This window comes from Phyllobates terribilis, unplaced genomic scaffold (genome assembly GCF_046119375.1).
Source record: "Phyllobates terribilis strain yellow unplaced genomic scaffold, ASM4611937v1 Scaffold_8__6_contigs__length_399053987, whole genome shotgun sequence".
Classification (NCBI taxonomy): domain Eukaryota; kingdom Metazoa; phylum Chordata; class Amphibia; order Anura; family Dendrobatidae; genus Phyllobates; species Phyllobates terribilis.
In genome coordinates this window covers 81,019,067-81,037,369 of record NW_027362768.1, presented here as the reverse complement: position 1 = coordinate 81,037,369, position 18,303 = coordinate 81,019,067, and the positions used below count along the sequence as shown (strand labels likewise).

Here is an 18,303-nt window from a genome sequence, read left to right as displayed (position 1 = left end):
CACTGGCACACACACGGGATGATGGGAGCAGTAGTACCGGGGACACTGGTACACACAAACACGGGATGATGGGAGCAGTAGTACCGGGGACACTGGTACACACAAACACGGGATGATGGGAGCAGTAGTACCGGGGACACTGGTACACACACACACGGGATGAGGGGAGCAGTAGTACCGGGGACACTGGTACACACACACACACACGGGATGAGGGGAGCAGTAGTACCGGGGACACTGGTACACACACACACACACGGGATGAGGGGAGCAGTAGTACCGGGGACACTGGTACACACACACACACGGGATGAGGGGAGCAGTAGTACCGGGGACACTGGTACACACACACACACACGGGATGATGAGAGTAGTAGTACCGGGGACACTGGTACACACACACAAGGGATGATGGGAGCAGTAGTACCGGGGACACTGGCACACACACACACGGGATGATGGGAGCAGTAGTACCGGGTACACTGGTACATGCACAGGATGATGGGAGCAGTAGTCCCGGTGACACAGGCGCACACACACACGGGATGATGGGAGCAGTAGTACCGGTGACACTGGTACATGCACAGGATGATGGGAGCAGTAGTCCCGGGGACACTGGCACACACACTCAGGATGATGGGAGCAGTAGTACCGGTGACACTAGCACACGCACAGGATGATGGGAGCAGTAGTACCGGTGACACTGACCGGACACGTTACCTCTCACCACAGTCCTGGTTCCGCAGTGTGACCTTCACCTCCCGGCTCAGCAGCTCGTACACCGGAGCCATCCTGCCCGGTCCTGGGCCTCGGTGCGGAGCTCCCGTCTCACTGTCCCTGTGCACTTCCCCCAGGAGCCTCTTATAGTCACCGGTATACCTCCGCTCCCGGGGGCCGCGACCTGCCTTCCCTCGGTGCCCGGACACCGCCCGGTCCTGTTACTCCCTAGTTGCCTCTGGTCGTCGCGGTACAATTTCCAAATCAACCGCCTGCTGCGTCCTCAGCGTGCTGACGTCACGACGCATTGACCTATTCAGCGCCATGTCATGTGTGGGAACGTGACGTGTCACCTCCTCATCGTCCATGTTTGTTGTGGGAACGTCTAGAGCCGCAGAGGAACGGAGGGAAGGTAGGAGAGTGTATCGTGCCCACATTCAGGAGTAGTTGAGTTTTTGACTCTGCGTTCTACGTTACTAGCAGAGTGGATGGATTTATAGGAATCCTATGCCCACTGTGCTAATGTTTGACGCTGCGTAAACTCACTTTTGTTTTGATGAGTATTTTGCAGCAGATTTTTAGGGTATGTGCACACGATGGCAGCGTTTTGAGTGCAGTATACTCTATTCTGCGTCCAAAGCGCTGCACGCAGGTGAATCCGCATGTGTTCATTGAACCATGCGGATTCATCGCATCCTATACATCACAGTGATAGAATTTCTCTTGTGGAGACTGGCGACTCCGCACTAGCGACTCCACAAGAGAAACTGGCGTGCTGCAGTCTGTGAAGACGCGCCCCGTGTCCGCGGGTGATCCGCAGGTGTACGGAGACGTATAGTGGACATGGGATTTCTGACATCTCATCCACGATGCTGGAACATCTGGCTGCCGTGGATTGCACACAGCACATGTGCGCTGCGTCCAGTCTGCAGCCATTCCTGACCCTCTACACGCACCTTTGTACAAATTTTCAGCTGCGTTTTGCAGAACCAGCAAAGTCTATGAGAAACCAGAATTCTCTGTTCACACATGTTGTGTGACGCCCAGCTGCTCTTGGTATCACAGATCCTAGAAGAGTGCATTGATGGATTCCTCCACAAGAGGCCCCCATAACCATTCACACATCTCCACCTTCCACCTCAGACCACCAGAGGGAGCCCGTTAGGGATATAAGAAGGGAAGGTGGAGCCAGGCAGTTAGTCTGGAGTCGACAGAGAGCCAAGTCTGTTGAGAGAGTTCCTGCAGTAGAGAAGCCTGAGAGAGGTCAGCCTGCAGTGGAGCACAGTCCAGACTCAGTGTAGCTCAGAGTAGTGAGCTTTAGGTGTGCCGGCGCCATAAGATCGGTGAAGCGCTGCAAGCTGCCGCTAGTGTGAATAGCCTAGTGAGGGCATGAGTAGGCCGAAGGCGAGTGGAGAGTTAGTACATAGGGGGCAGAGGAGCTTCACTAGCTCACCCCGAAGCATTTACCGGACACCGGGTCCGAAGCTTACCTGGATCTCTATGACCCAGTAAGGCATAACCGGAATCCCTGGAGAACTACAAGTCCCAGGATCGCTAGAGTGCTGATACGTAACAGAGCCGGGAGACACATAGGCCCCGTGAGCTGAGGAGCGTGTACTCCAAGAAAAGGCCCTACCACAAGGTCAGCCAGCGCAGGACAGAGACAAAGTTAGGCCTAGCTCCAGGCAGGTCAGAAACTTACTACGCAGAGGCAAGTAACAGGAGGCCCTACACCCGCTCATTGGGGAGGATCCTGACATGCACCCTTCACCCTACAGTGCTCCGGGACGTGCCAGAATTTCCATCAGTAAAAGTTACTGAAGTGACTATCGTGTCTGTCCCTGTTCTTGCCCTGACCCGGCTGGGTCTCGCCTGTCCTGCATTTCCCTTCCGTACGCTGCTCTGAGGCCCAGCTCCACCTGTGGGGAGCTATACCATCGAGCTGCCTTATCACCGGCCTCAGTGGACTGCGCAGCGCTGGTGATTGTCACCAGAAGCCACAGGTGGCGTCACAAACTTTTTATAAAATTAACAATTATCAACGCTTTTAAAGAGAGACCCCAGGGTACGGGCCCGGGAGCCGACTACCGCGACATCCCCAAGACAAAGGCCCGGGTACCGAGTCATCCCCATCCCCCTGGGCTGGTCAGTTGGTTTATTTTGTGCCTTTGTTGTGTTTTAGGAAAATAGAGCATGTCACTTCCTTGGCTATGTTCACACACATGTTTTTTTTCTGCTGCAAATCTGCTTCTAACTTTTCTCTGGCAGGAAAACAGCTGCATTAAAACTGCAGGTTTTGGTGCCATTTTGCTGTGTTTTTTTGACCACCCTTTACAAAAACACAGGTGCATTTTCTGCTGCTAAAACGGTGAAAGAAGTGACATGCTCTATTTTCCAAAAACCCAACCAAGGCACAAAATACACAACAACAAAAAAACCATGATGTGTGAACAGAGAATTCTGGTTTCTCATAGACTTTGCTGGTACTGCAAAACGCAGCTGAAAATTTGCATAAAAATCTGCAGCAAAAAACGCTGAAAAACCCAACGTGTGTTAACATAGCCTTTCAGTGTTTTTGCAGAGTTTTTTTCACCCAGAGGAAGTAATGGGTGGTGAAAAAAAAAGCTGCAAAACCACGGCGAAAAACACACCTATGTTTTTGCAGCGTTTTTGATGGCAAAATAGAATAGGATTTTTTTTTTCACAGAACTTTATGTACATGCATAAATAGAGAAAGAAGGACAGTAAAAAAAACGCATCAAAAACGCTGGAAAACCTGCATTTTTGACGCAACTGTTTTCCTGCCAGAGAAAAGTTGTCAGCAGATTTGCAGCAGAGTTGGCTGCAGGAAAAAAAAACACAACGTGTGTGAATATAGCCTTCGGAGCCGCAGCACGTCAGTTTCTGTTGCGGAGATTCTGGTCTCAAGGCTCTGTGCCCACGATCCGGACGTAGCAGCGCTTTGGACCCAATATATTTTTGCTGCGTCCAAAACGCTGCGTTCTATTGAACACAGGTGAATCCGCATGTGTTCATTGAACCATGCGGATTCACCACATTCAATACATTCTAGTGGCAAATTTCTCTTGTGGAAACTAGCGACTCCGTAAGAGAAATTGACATGCTGCGGTCCTGAAAGACGATCCGCATGTCCACGGGTGATCCGCAGTCTCTGATGCACGCATAGCGGACATGGGATTTCTAGAAATCCCATCCACTATACTGTAACATCTGGCGCTGTGGGTTTGACGCTGCATAAACACGCAACGTCAAAACCGCAGCAAATCCTGATCATGGGCACATACCCCAATAGAATGTATGGGGTGCGGTAACTCCACATATGTTCAATGAACACATGCGGATATACATGCGAAAATACGCTGCGTCCACAGCACTGCCTTAGCCTGATTGTGGGCACATACCGGAATAGCAGCGCATTGGACACAGCATATTACCGCACTTTTTTGTCAGTACATTCGGATCCACCACATGTAATGACATTCAATTGGTCAAAATCTGCAGCGGCTTTGAAATAAAAATTGACATGCTGCGGGTGAGTTTACTTGTCATCAAATAGAAGCACAGCATTGTATTTCTATAAATCCATCCGCTGTGCTTGTAACGTAGAATGCAGCGTCCAAAATGCTACTATTCCTGATTGTGGGCACATAGCCCATTCATGCATCGTGTCATCCTACAGGACGTGATGGATGAGCTGATCCACCTGTCCTCGGACCCCAGCTGGGCTGCCGGGCCCATACCAGGGAGATGTGGCCATTACGTCCAGAGGAAGAAGCGTTACTGCAAGATGACCCCAGGCGAAGGGAAGAAGTATTGTGGGGAGCATGCGGAGAATGGGGAGGTGATGTGTATGTCCGCTCCTGTGTTCATCTATGGAGACTTAGGGATCAGTGGGGGGTGAGGTGTATGTCTGCTCCTGTGTTCATCTATGGAGACATAGGGATCAGTGGGGGGTGAGGTGTATGTCTGCTCCTGTGTTCATCTATGGAGACATAGGGATCAGTGGGGGGTGAGGTGTATGTCTGCTCCTGTGTTCATCTATGGAGACATAGGGATCAGTGGGGGGTGAGGTGTATGTCTGCTCCTGTGTTCATCTATGGAGACATAGGGATCAGTGGGGGGTGAGGTGTATGTCTGCTCCTGTGTACATCTATGGAGACATAGGGATCAGTGGGAGTGAGGTGTATGTCTGCTCCTGTGTTCATCTATGGAAACCAATGAGTCAGACCCAGTCTTTTGCTGCTTTCGTCCTTCAGGTTGAAAAATTGATCCACTATAAACACCTGATTAAATAAATAGGTGATTTTCTGATGACATTTCTTTTACAAGAGATGTTCATTCGGCCAGAGAAAGAGGCGACTCTCGGGCCGTCTGTGCCCCACGTAGGGACATCTGCACTCACTTCTGCTGTAATTCATGACAATTTCTATAAATTCCCCCCATCCTCACTAAACCTCTCACTTTTTAGGAAAGTATCAAGGGAGCATAAAGGATGCCAAAGTTGCATATTTTTGCTTAAGTTGGGCATGCATAAACATATGGAAACCTTTCTTTTTTTATAAGAAACAACATAAAAGTAGTGCGGGGTCTGTGATAAATGTCTCCTGATGTCTGTGCCTTTATTCCAGGAGCAGAGCAGCAGAATCCGGATCCCCTGTCCTCTGGACCCCAAGCAGTGAGTCTCCATGATTACACTCCATTACATTACAGCGGACGGGTTTTACATTATTCTATTATTTTTTCTAGCACAGTTTGTAAAGATCAGCTCCAAAAGCATCTAAAGAAATGCAACTCCAGAGAAAAGCCCCAGCCGGTAAGTATGGAAGCCGGCTCCTTTTGTACGTCAAGGCTTTCTGTATCCAAAATGCATGAAGGAGTTTACGTTTTAATGACAAATTATTCAAGAAAATTTACTTAACTTGTCCTCACGGGTTTTCTATGTTGTCTATTACAGGTATTTTATGTGCATAATGTGAACTCTGGAGCGGTGACATTGGAGACTAGTCATGAACAGGTACGCTGGGTAAGATTCTGAATGCACAATGGGGGTCATCTAACCCCGAGATGACCTGTGAGGAGAGCAGCCGCCCGGCACATTAATGTGAGGAGCAGATAAATGGCGTCACTTGTGCTCCTCTCTCCATTCAAGTTGGTAGCAGTTCTGGATTCGGCAGAGTCGACCTGACTTTCCCAGTGCTTCCATTTTAGCTTTATTCTTGTGAATCTACTTGATAAATGTCGGACTCTTAATCAAACACAGATACAGATCTGAACACCCATTCTCCCCTTTTTGATAAGTTTGAGAGACTGACAAATTCTTGTCCATTTATTACTTTCAGATGAGCCTTAGTTCCTTGTCCAAAGAAGATCTGAAGAAGCTTACAGATACGCTGGTGCGGGTCACTAATGGTGAGTGAGTAGGGTCAAGAACCCACTATGACAGCCATTTATCTGAAGGTTATGGTACATAGCCACTGTAAAGAGAACGAGTGTCCAGACATCGCTCCCAATAATTTATATTCAGTCAAATTGCCCCATTGTATAACATCCGGGCCAGCTCCTCGCCATGCCACCTGCTTTTACTAAGATTTGTGACTTGTAGAGTAGAGCCGCTGGGGGGCTTCTCAGGGCTCCCTGCCGACATCCGCACATTCTCTTTTGATCTTCGGGGTCTGGTGCAACATCATCGTTGTGGAGTGAGGTACATGTGACGTTGTGCCAGGCTGGCTAATCAGAAGAGGAGCTGCAGGTGCCGGGAAGTAGTAGGTGGCTCTCCCAGTTCCCACCCAGCAACCACAGATTACTGATGAGGCTGATGGATCTGTGTCCTACAAATCGATTTACACCAAATACTAAAGAGCTCAGTGATACCAGCATGGCGCCACCATTGTAACAAGTTATAAGGTGATATTTCTTCAACCTAAATATTCCATTATCACCTGTGGGTGATGTTATTGAAAAGTGGAGGAACCGCAGAAACTCAGCCACAAAGTGGAGACCACGTAATGTTACAGAGCGGGGTCACCGAGTGCTGAGGAGCAAAGGGCAGAAAAGTCACCAACGCTCTGCTGACTCCATAACTGCAGAGTCCAGATCTCCTCTGGCATTAACATCTGAGCTAAAGCTGTGCCGGGAGCCTCATGTCCTGGACTTCCAGGAGAACGTTACCTGCCTGACTGCATTGTGACCACTGTACAGTGTGGTACAGGAGGGATAATGCCATAGGTTGGTTTTCAGGTTCGGCCTATGGCCCTCAGTTCTAGTGAAAAACTGTCTTAATGTTTCTGTAAGCAAAACCATAGCAAAAGGGCATGATAAATGAAAAAAAAGGCCACTGCATTTACCAACATAATGGCTACCCTTTTTCTGCTTTTTACGATTTTTTTGTGTCCTTTTGCTGTGTTTTTGCTCTTTATTTTAGTGTAGGGACTCGCAAGACAATGAGGACCCTTGACGTGGGCTGCAATCTTACATTTTTTGGCCAAAATATCGACCAATACCTTGAGATAGATATATATACCATATATGTGTGTGTGTGTATGTATGGTATTGCTCATATATATATATATATATATATATATATATATATATATATATATATATATATATATATATATATATATATATATATTTTTTTTTTTTTTTTTACTGCACTTTTTTTTTTCTTTTCATTTTTATGAAGGGTGCAGACATGCCCATTAATGTTGGCCTTGTAAACTAGGGTGCCTGTTCCTGTGGGTGCCCTTATATATTACTAGACAGCCCGCCTGATCTAATAGTTGGGGTAACTAACAGGCTGTAAGCCAGACACTGTGTGCTATATCTGTGTGACTGGCACCCTATACAGGCCTTATCCATGTGCAATTCTAATACTAGGTGATCATCCCCCCTAAGATTGGTGGTTGTGAGTGGTTCCTCGATCAGTATTTTGCACCTGTGCTGTCTTCCTTTATCAAGGGTTCTGCTGCATCCTGTAAGTGCATTAGTTTTCAGGCAAGACATTTTGAACAGTTGGAGCTTCCAACTTTATGGGAACAGTTTGAGGAAGTTTCTTTTCTGTCCCCCATGACTTTGCCCCAGTGCACAAAACAAGATCCAAAGTAATGGTTAGGTGAGTCCGGTGTGGAAGAACTTGACCGGCTGCACAGAGCCCTGATCTCATCCTCATCCAACACCTTTGGAGACTGCAAAGCAGATCCTTTTCTTCTGGATGAACGTGCAAAAATTCCCACAGACAACTCAAAAATCTTGTAGAAACCCTTCCCAGAACAGTGGGGGCCAAATCTGTATTGATTTAGAATGGGATGTCATAAGCTCCAGTAGGTGTAATGTGTAGGTGTCCCAACACTTTTGTCCATACAGTGTTTCCATGTATTGGGGAATATTTATTAGTGCGATCTAATTCTTCGACTGGACAGTCCTTGTGCCAGATATGTGCTCCATACTTTTGGAACTCGGTGTCACATGTTAGACCTCATCTTGTCATCAACCCAAAGAAAACAACTAAAACGCATCATAAATGTGGTGCCAGTCATGAAAGACAGTGGGTTTATTTTGGGGGGTTAGGGGTAGATATTGAGCTTGATAAATCTCCCGCAGTGTGTCATCTGTTTTTTTCTTAGACTGTGGGGTTTACAGGTAAATGTTCTTTGTATGTGCTTGTGACTTAAGCTGTTGTACACACTAGATGGCTGTCAGCCAAACGATTCTTTGGCCATTACCCCCGTCTACAGGAGTGCGGGTGGGGCTGAGCGCTCCTGTGTTCTGTATGAGAAAAGCTCCAGGAGAACACAGTGATCTGGAATCGGACATGCCCGATCGACATCTTCTCATTCGGCCGGCGCCCCCATACACATTAGAGTGTCAGCCAAGCTCATCAATATCGGTGGGCTAGGCCAGTAGCCATCTATTGTATATGGGGGGCTTACACTATTCTACTTGTTTACATTTACAGATTTGGACCCCCCACTGCCAGACAAGAAGCTCTGTCACCCGGCATTACACGAAGCTCTGAATGACCCCGCCAATGGAGACTCTGCCTCCAAGCATCTCAAACAGCAGGTACAGCCTTTGCCATCGGACATCTTGTCATCTTCACTGGAGTCTTAGGTTATGGGTGCTACGATTAACGACCAAATTGATGCTTTTTTCACCTGAACTGCCATTATTTCATGTGCAAGACTACAACTTCCAGCATGCTCTGAGACCGTGACGTGAAGTGCAGGCTCTATACTATAGTATATACCTATATCTTGCATACATTTCGTATAGGTGCACCCTGTTACATCTTCCTACATTGCGTATAATATTTTCCTGGTTGCTTAGTCAGCATTGTACGACGTTCTCGGTGGAGCCAGAGGGGTGGTAAATGCTTTTCTTTTCGCAGGGCTCTATTTTGGGTCATTTGGAAAGCCTGGATTTTCTTGGCCAGTCTCGTTGTTTTGTAGAGTTTGGAGCAGGCAGAGGGAAGTTGTCACATTGGGTGAACATCGCCACTGAAGACGCGGAAAATGTCCACTTTCTTCTGGTGGAAAGAGTCACAACCAGGTTTAAGGTGAGAATGTGCACGATGTCTGCCCAACTATCCACTAATACACTGCAGTATTTCTGCACACAATACTGCAGATGACTCCTAATGACAATGACGTCACGGCTACAGCACTTGTTAGCGCTGAAGCCAAACGCTGGACTCAACAGCTTGTGCCATCGACACTGCCACTGAGCCCAGTGATTGGCTGCAGTGGTGATGTCACATCTACAGCGCTCTTAACTGCAACATCCAAACGCTCAGCAGTTTGTTCCATCTACCTCAGCATCATCACTAAGACCAGTGATTGCCTGCAGTGGTGATGTCACATCTACAGTGCTTGTAACCGCTACAGCCAACTTCTCAGCAGCTTGTGACATCTACCTGAGCATCAACAGTGAGGCCAGTGATTAGCTGCAGTAGTTACAAGCGCTGTAGATTTGACGTCACCGCTGCAACCTACAACCAAAGACCAGAGAAGTGGTGGAGAGGCAGCGCCTCACCCGGCGAGGGTGAGTAAAAGCTCAGTTTGATATTTTAACACTTTGTGAGATTATGCACCATAGAAACATAAAAAAGGACAGCCCCTTTAAACTGGTATAAAGTCCCTCCAGCACAGCACCCTGTATACAGGAGGCATTGCTGCTCTTACTATTGGGAATGGTGCCACTAGCCATGAATAAGACATAACCCACAATGTTGTTTTTCAAACTAATTTTTCCTTTGAGAAGCTTTTTTTTCTTTTTTAATATTATTATAGACTAATAGTACGTAATGCTGGTAACTCCCCAATGACCATTACCCTCCATATTCGGTTTCTTCTTCCCTGGCCTTTTCTTCCCTGTGGCAGCTAATAGAGCTAATAAGGCTGTGTGCCCACGTAGCGTTTTTCAAGCGTATATGCTGCGGAATTTCTGCAGCGTAAACGCTTGAAAAACGCATGTATATCCGCACCCCATGGTCCCCAATGGCATTCCGCAATGTCAATGCCCATGCTGCGGATTTTTCCGCAGCGTATATGCTGCGGTCAAAAATCCGCAGCATGTTCATTAATTTTGCGGAAGCGCAGCGGAATCAATGTGCGGATGGTACCCAAGTCTGGAGGAGAGGAGACTCTCATCCAGACCTGGGTACCAAAGAACCTGTAAAAAAAAGAATAAAATAAAGTTTATACTTATCTTCTGATGTTTTCCCTCCGTCGCGCTGTTGTCTGAAGGACCTGCCACGTCATTGAGTCATGTGACCCACCACATGACTCAATGACGTCACCGCAGGTCCTGCACACAACAGCGTGAGCCGCTCAAGCCTCCGGACGGGGCAGAGAATGCATCAGAAGGTGAGTATAAAGTTTATTTTTTTATTTTTTACCATTCTGAACAAGTTGTCAAGCACTTTTCCAAGTGATGCTTGGAGAAGTGCTTGATAACCCGCATGCGGAAATGCATGCAAAGACGCCTCACAAACGCTTCTACCTGGCGGGAAAACTGCATGTAATATCCGCATGCGATTTTCCCGCCAGGGAGAAGCGTAAAAAATATGCTTCAGGTCCGCAACGTGGGCACATAGCCTAACAGTGATATGAGGTCTCTACTTTTACTTTTATTACTTTTTTTTTTAAGGGTAACTAAACGTTTTTTGTTGTTGTTGTTTTTAAAGAATTTTTTCCAGCATGGAGAGTTATGAGGTTTTGCAAATCACTTTATTGATGGATTTGGATGCAGTCCTATGCAAGTGGCTTCCAAACTCCTGCTTTTCCCCAGCATATTAGCGGGCCGTTAGCTGCATTGATATCAGTACATACTCATTTGGAGTACAAATGATGGCAGTGAGATGGCACCTGTCTCCTCCTCCGAGTGTTCTGCCTATCAGAATAACCACCTGCAGCAGCTGATCCCCAGAGACACTGCATTCACTGAGGCTTGATTGACACAGGTGCTGACCCATCACTGCCATCATCTGTACTCCAAATTAATGCATTCTGACATCAATTTAGCCAAGCAGGCAAGTAGACTGGAGAAAGTAGGGGTTAGAAAGCCACTTTCAGTCGTGGCAGAAAGTGTTGTCACCCTTGAAATTGTTCCAGAAAATGAAGTATTTCTCCTAGAAAATTATCGCAATTACATGTTTTTTTATACACTTTTATTTTTTTTGTGTGTATTGGAACAACACAAAAAGCAGAGGTAAAAATGGCAAATTGGACATAATTTCACACAACTCCAAAAATGGGCTGGACAAAATTGTTGGCATCCTCAACTTAATATTTGGTTGCACATCCTTTGGAATAAATAACTGCAATCAATGCTTCTTATAACCATCAAAAAGCTTCTTACACCTCTCAACTGGAATTTTGGACCACTCTTTTGCAAACTGCTCCAGATCTCTCATATGTGAATCCGCCTTCTCCCAACAGCAATTTTAAGATCTCTCCACAGGTGTTCAATGGGATTTAGATCCGGACTCATTGCTGGCCACTTCAGAACACTCCCGCGCATTATTTCCATCCATTTTTGGGTGCTTCTTGAAGTATGTTTGGGGTCCTTGTCCTCCTGGAAGACCCATGACCTAGGGCGCAGACCCATCTTCTTGACAGTGGGCACTACATTGCGACCCAAAATCCTCTGGTAATCTTCAGATTTCATGATTCTACATATCCTCTACATAGATGACAGTTACTACTGATAAGATTCTATCTCAGTCATTTAAAATCTCTATCCCTCGAATACACATTTTACCCGTGAACTGAGAATTCTGAAAATGAAAGATCAGTCCAGGAGGAGAAAGAAGCAGATTTATCTGATAAGATATATTACACAGTTACTTATCTTCATGTGCATTACTGATTTATGGATTAAAAATGAAACCGATGGTTACACTTAAATAATATACAGGTTTCCTGCGAGACACACAGTCCTGTTACTCTGTCTTGCATAGAACAATAATAAGGTTTTCATAAATGTGGGATTGGAACCCAGGACCCCAGCGCTGCAAGACAACAGTGCTAACCACTGAGCCACCGTGCTGCCCTTTATCAAATTAGAAATGTCATTAACAGAGATGAGACTGTGACAACTGTCACATGTAAACAAGTAGAGGGGTTAACCATGCTATGCTGATAATTTGGGTAATTTTGATAGGTTCCCTATTCTTCACAATTAACTGTATAAGATTATATGCATACACCATACCTGAGGATCTTATCACACTTCCCTTTATATTCTTCAATTTTATGTAGACTAGAATCAGGTAATTCAATGAGGTTGTCTACTGCTTCATCATTGATGACCTATCCATCAATGTCTGATCGGTTTGGGTCCGACCCCAGGCACCCCCGCCGATGAGCCGTTCTCGGTGTTGGTGGAAGCCGAAAGCTGGAAATGCTCAATTGTGGAGCTGCTCCGTCTTCTGATAGTGGCCATGGTTGGTTACTGCACATCCGCCTCCTATTAATTTGAATGTGCAGATCGTCCGCGCCACTGTCAGATGACGGAGCAGCTCCGCAATTGAGCATTTTCGCACACCGAGAACAGCTGATCGGCAGGAGTGCCAGGTTTCTGACCCCAGCCAATCAGACATTGATGACCTATCCTAAGGATAAGTCATCAATGATAAAGTAGTGGACAACCTCTTTAACTCCATAAGGTTCAATGACGGACACTGCACGGCATGAGCGGGTGTAAGTTCCTGCTCATTGTGTGCAGTGTCCGTCATAGCTTTAAACTGTCACTGCGTGTAAACACGCAGTGAAAGTTAAGTGCCAACAACTGTTTGTGACAGCTGAGCGGCACGAGAAGGGGTGCAGGGACCCATGCTGTTAGTCCCTGCACCCAGATCTCTGTGATCAGTCAGTCAGTCTGACTGACCGATCACAGCATGATAGTGCAGGAGATGCTGTAATATCAGCACCTCCTGCCCGATCAGTGCCGGAGCTCAGTGCTGACAGTGGCTGACCTCCGGCACTAAATAGCCAGGAGGGGTGTCAGCATCGCCCCTGGCTGTTAACCCCCTGAATGCTGCGATCGAGAGCAATCGCAGCATTCAGGAGCTCTCTCTCCCTTCAGATCGGTCGGCCCCGCGATGTAATCACGGGACCCGATCGTTGCCATGGTGACCAGGGGTTGTCATGCGGGATTCTGCTCTTCTAGCATGTAGGGGCTCTGTATATGGAGTCCACAAACTATTCTAGGAAAATCTGCGCTCCAGGAGGCAAATAGCGCTCTGTCCCTCCCGAGTCTCACCGTATGGCTAAGCAGTACTGTACTGCCACATATGAGGTATTGCCACATTCAGTAGAAATTGTGGGACAAATTTTGGAGCCAGTTTTATCCATTATCCCCATTTTAAAATGTAAAATCTGGGGCTAAAACAAATTTTTTGCCGCAAAAATTTAATTATTTTTTCTTCACTGCCCAATGGTATAAAATTCTGTGACACACCTGTGGTGTCAATATGATCACTGTACCCCTAGATGAGTTCATTGAGAGGTGTAGTTTGTAAAATGGGGTCACTTACGGTGAATTCTGCCGTTCTGGCACCTCAGGGGATCTCTTAGTGGGTCATGGCACCCTTAAACCATAACAGTAAAATCTGCACTATAATATGGCGCTCCTTCCCTTCTGACCTTTTCACTGTGCCTCAAAAGTAGTTCCCAATTACATGTAGGGTATTGGCGTACTCAGGAGACATTTCACAACAAAATGATAGGTCAATATTCTCCTGTTACCCTTGTGAAAATAAAAAATTTGGGGCTAAAAGAAAATTTTTCTGGAAAAAATTAGATTTTTTTATTTTCATTGCTCTACGTTATAAATTTCTGTGAAGCACCTGGGGGTTCAAAGTGCTCACCACACATCTAGATAAGTTCCCTGAGGGGTCTAGTCTCCAAAATAGGGTAACTTATGGGGGATTTCCACTGTTTAGTCACATGAGGGGCTCTCTAAATGTGACATGGCGTCCGCTCTCAATTCCAGCCAATTTTGCGTTCCAAAAGTCAAATGGTGCTCCTTCCATTCCAAGCTCTGTCGTGCGCCCAAACAGTGTTTCTCTCCCACATATGGGGTATCTGCGTACTCGGGAGAAATTGCACAACAACTTTTTGTGTCCATTTTCTCCTGTTATCCTTGTGAAAATAAAAAAAGTTGGGGCTAAAAGTTCAATTTGTGGAAAAAATTTGATTTTTTATTTTCATAGCTCTACGTTATAAACTTCTGTGAAGCACCTGGGGGTTCAAAGTTCTCACCACAAATATAGATAAGTTCATTGAGGGGTCTAGTTTCCAAAATGGTGTCACTTGTGGGGGAGGTTCCACTGTTTAGGCAAATCAGGGGCTCCCCAAACGCAACATGGCTACCGCTAATTATTCCAGCAAATTTTGAATTCCAAAAGTCAAAGGGCGCTCCGTCCCTTCCGAGCCCTGCCATGTGCCCAAACAGTGGTTTTCCGCCACATATTGGTATCAGCTTACTCAGGAGAAATTGCACAATACATTTTAAGGTCCATTTTCATCTGTTCCCTTGTGAAAATAAAAAAAATTGGGTTTAAATTACATTTTTTTGTGAAAAAAAGTTAAATGTTCATTTTTTTTCTTCCTCATTGCTTTAGTTCATGTGAAGCACCTGAAGGGTTAATAAAGTTCTTGAATGTGGTTTTGAGCACCTTGAGGGGTGCAGTTTTTAGAATGGTGTCACTTTTGGGTATTTTCTGTCATAAAGGCCCCTCAAAGTCACTTCAAATGTGATGTGGTCCCTAAAAAAATGGTTTTGTAAAATAAAAAATCGCTGGTCAACTTTTAACCCTTATAACTTTCTAACAAAAAAAAATGTTGTTGTCAAAATTGTGCTGATGTAAAGTAGACATGTGAGAAATGTTATTTATTAACTATTTTGTGTGACATATCTCTCTGATTTAAGGGCATGAAAATTCTAAATTTGAAAATTGCAAAATTTTCTCCAAATTTCCATTTTTTTCACAAATAAAAGCAAGTCATATCGAATAAATTGTACCACTATCACGAAGTACAATATGTCACGAAAAAAACAGTCTCAGAATCAGTGGGATCCGTTGAAGCGTTCCAGAGTTAAAACCTCATAAAGTGACAGCGGTCAGATTTAAAAAATGAGGCCTGGTCATTAACCTACAAAGTGGCTCAGTCCTTAAGGGGTTAAATAGAAAGTTTATGAGATGTGGTTTTGTCAACAGGTGGATGGAAAACAGAGAAAGTCGACTTTTGAGAGACTCCACATTGACATCCAGCACCTGTGTTTAGGTTGGTAGGGTATCACCAATATTAGGAGGATCAATAATGAGATATATATATAACACTTTTTTTTTTTTCTACAATTTTTAGATCGAGTTCCTAGTCTTGTTCAGAAACGGCTTCCAGTAATTGGGATCGGTAAACACCTCTGTGGAGCGGGCACAGGTACGGCAGCGTTAGGATAGCCATCGCAGAATAGGTTCTGCTTTATTTTTAATTTCCTTGCTGCTCAGACAATATTTTTGTGTAGGTATATTGGCCTGGGCTACCTAGAACGGGGGCAGTTGTGAGTAGTATTAGATCCATGTTAGTTTTAGGATGAAACAATAATGTTTCCATTCACTGACAGCAAGGACATTGGGCAGATGGGGAAGTAAAGAATTATTAAAGTATATTTGAAAGTTGAAAAACTTGATGTCACTGAACTTTCTCATAACCTTAAGTGTATATTCATTAGGCGTCTTTTGCTGGTATGGGGTTTTTTTTTTTTGCACGGAAAATGTTGTAAAAATCGCTAACAGAATTCTAAAAAGAATGCTCCTATTGATTTGTATGTAGAAAAAAAATGACACTGTGCATAAGTTTTTGCACGTCTTAAACACTTTATGCTTTCAAAGAAGCCAACGCTTGAAAGAAGTGACGTGCAGTCTTCAGCCATAGGAAGACGTTTAATACATTACAACACAAGTCAGTGGGAAGGCTAAAAGACACCTGGCTTTTTTGGTGTATTTTGTAAGCGTTTCCATCTCAAAAAAACACTTGCATTTAATGGATGTCAAAAAAAAATCCGAAAAACACTTGAAAAAAATAAAACCTGAAAAGCGCTCAGGAAATGGCCAAAAACGGGAACGAAAAGACTGTACAGGATTACACAATAGAGAAAGGGAGATTCTCAAAGCGAATTCTGCATTAAAAAAAAAAAACTGAATGTTTTCACCGCTGGAAAAAGACGCAGTGTGAACTTACCCCAAGACCTCATTCTGTGTTTAAACAAGTACGTGAAAAAAGGTATTCGTGTCATCCGTGTACAGTCCGTGTGTCTGTTTTTACCATCCGTGATTTTCACGAATGGACAAATAAATAAATAATACATCGTCTTCTATACTTTGCAATATTAAATATAGATGATACATGGATGCCATCCGTCAGCTGTATGTGTTTTTCACGGACCCATAGACTTGTATAGGCTCTTGTTATCTGTGCTGCCGGAAAAAACGGACAAGTGAATAGCACTTTAGATTATATCGTTCATCTACCCATGGCCAATATGGATTCCTTGTATCATTGCAGTTTTGCCGTTCTCAGTTTCTTCTGTCTCCTCTCTGCAGATTTGGCTCTCCGATGTCTAGTTCGCAGTTACAGTAAATCAGACGGAGAACCACAGTTAAAGCGCTCGAGGACGGACACGGAGCCGACCATCAGCGTAGACCCCACCGATCAGTGCAACGTGCGGGGAATTGTCATTGCCCTGTGCTGCCACCATCGCTGTGATTGGCAGCACTATGTGGGCACAGACTTTTTTGAAAAGCTGGGACTGGGGCAACGGGAATTTGGCCTTTTCCAGCGAATGTCCAGCTGGGCTACGTGTGGTGCCAGGAATCCATCTCAAGGAGAGACTTTCAGTGGAAAAGGAAACAATGAGGATCTGGAAGAGCATGACCTGGACCAGAGGAACAATGACTGCAATGCAGAGTCTGAGCAAGGGTGAGAACATGATGGTCACACAGTGATGGTTCTTCATATTTCTATCCTTCTCTGTATATTCTGTATAATGGCTTCCTCTCTTCTCGATTTCCCAGGTTACAACTTTCTGTGGAGGAGCGAGAGCATTTAGGACGTCTTTGCAAACTGTTAATAGATCGTGGACGTGTGGACTACTTGGAAAAAATGGGTTATGAAGCCAACTTAGAGTATTATACTGAGCCCGAGGTGTCCTTAGAGAACGTCATCTTGATGGCAGCACCTCGGCTACATAAACTCCTGAATTGTCCAAAATGAATTCATCACGTCTTCCCAGTTTTTTAACATGATCTGCAGCTACAAATCAGACACATTATAGGAAAAAAAGGAAGTGTTGAAGTATTTTGGCGTCAGTGAAATTATTGTGTAAAATTCTTACAGGACCTGCACAGGCTTATAAGGGAAGACAGAGAAGAACAAGTCTCCATGGTCTACAGCTCTTCCACTGTAGTAGTTATTTCACAAAACCTGTCTTTCATGATAATGCACCATCATCTCTCTTCAGATCTTCATTATCTGAAATATAAAATGTTATTCTAGAATTACTGATAACTTCCACTACATACCAGTATTTAAAAGGGTTTGTACCCAGTTATTAAGTTGTTCCCTATGGATAACAAAGGGAATAACATGGTGATCGCTGGACGTCTAACCTCTAAGACCTCCCCCCTGTTCCCAAGATCAGGGCGGTCTCAGGCAGTATGATAGACAATGAATGGAGCGGAAGTTCTCATGCTCAACCTCCGGGCTATCCAGACACAGCTCAGCAGTACCCAATTGTCAGGATTAGTCGGGGTCTCAGTAGTCGGACGCCCAGAAATCAGTAAATTATCACCTATTTTATAACTTAAAATTTGGCACAAAGCCTTTAATCCAATACCGACATATGATGTAAAGTTACATCCTATGCCAGCTCCATGTCTGTGATGCGGGCCCAGGAACTGAGTCTGTATCTTTGCTGGCAGATGATGGCTTTGATATTCAGCAATCATCTGCCTCAATCTCTGACAGCAGCAGTAACAGTGCTTCGACGGGGGGTGGGGGG

General features: G+C 45.1%; 3 protein-coding genes across 9 annotated transcripts in view; 1 reads left to right on the top strand and 2 right to left on the bottom strand.

Annotated features, from left to right (window-relative positions):
- Positions 1-1,041, bottom strand: part of SASS6 (SAS-6 centriolar assembly protein) — a 49,964-nt gene extending 48,923 nt beyond the window's left edge. The window contains exon 1 of one of the 3 annotated variants that reach the window (XM_073643043.1): positions 721-1,041. In XM_073643043.1, coding sequence (XP_073499144.1) covers positions 721-791 — 71 coding nt within the window. In that variant the 5' untranslated portion in view covers positions 792-1,041. Of the gene's footprint in view, positions 1-708 lie in introns of all 3 variants that reach the window. The other 2 variants (XM_073643045.1, XM_073643044.1) reach the window with 2 other exon arrangements.
- TRMT13 (tRNA methyltransferase 13 homolog) lies at positions 1,003-17,600 on the top strand. Of its 4 annotated transcripts, none has more exons than XM_073643046.1 (12): positions 1,003-1,129; positions 4,418-4,579; positions 5,367-5,413; positions 5,485-5,551; positions 5,693-5,752; positions 6,078-6,147; positions 8,693-8,799; positions 9,125-9,292; positions 15,461-15,527; positions 15,609-15,683; positions 16,847-17,222; positions 17,318-17,600. In XM_073643046.1, exons 2-12 carry the CDS (start codon positions 4,424-4,426, stop codon positions 17,514-17,516), a joined length of 1,392 nt encoding a protein of 463 aa, XP_073499147.1. In that variant the 5' UTR covers positions 1,003-1,129; positions 4,418-4,423; the 3' UTR covers positions 17,517-17,600. The 4 variants fall into 4 exon arrangements, with proteins under 4 accessions (XP_073499147.1, XP_073499148.1, XP_073499149.1 ...); XM_073643047.1 differs by having other exon boundaries at positions 4,418-4,584; positions 5,490-5,551; XM_073643048.1 differs by having other exon boundaries at positions 4,418-4,584.
- Positions 12,887-18,303, bottom strand: part of LRRC39 (leucine rich repeat containing 39) — a 75,703-nt gene continuing 70,286 nt past the window's right edge. For both annotated transcript variants that reach the window (XM_073643050.1, XM_073643051.1), the window contains exon 9: positions 12,887-17,774. In XM_073643050.1, the coding sequence (XP_073499151.1) occupies positions 17,734-17,774 (41 nt within the window). In that variant the 3' untranslated portion in view covers positions 12,887-17,733. The remainder of the gene's footprint in view (positions 17,775-18,303) is intronic.

Coding starts and splice junctions, on each gene's coding strand:
- TRMT13 (XM_073643046.1), top strand. CDS start 4,424: ATGGATGAGCTGATCCACCTGTCCTCGGACCCCAGCTGGGCTGCCGGG. Junction 5,414..5,484: donor TGTCCTCTGGACCCCAAGCA/GTGAGTCTCCAT, acceptor TATTTTTTCTAG/CACAGTTTGTAAAGATCAGC. Junction 17,223..17,317: donor AATGCAGAGTCTGAGCAAGG/GTGAGAACATGA, acceptor TCGATTTCCCAG/GTTACAACTTTCTGTGGAGG.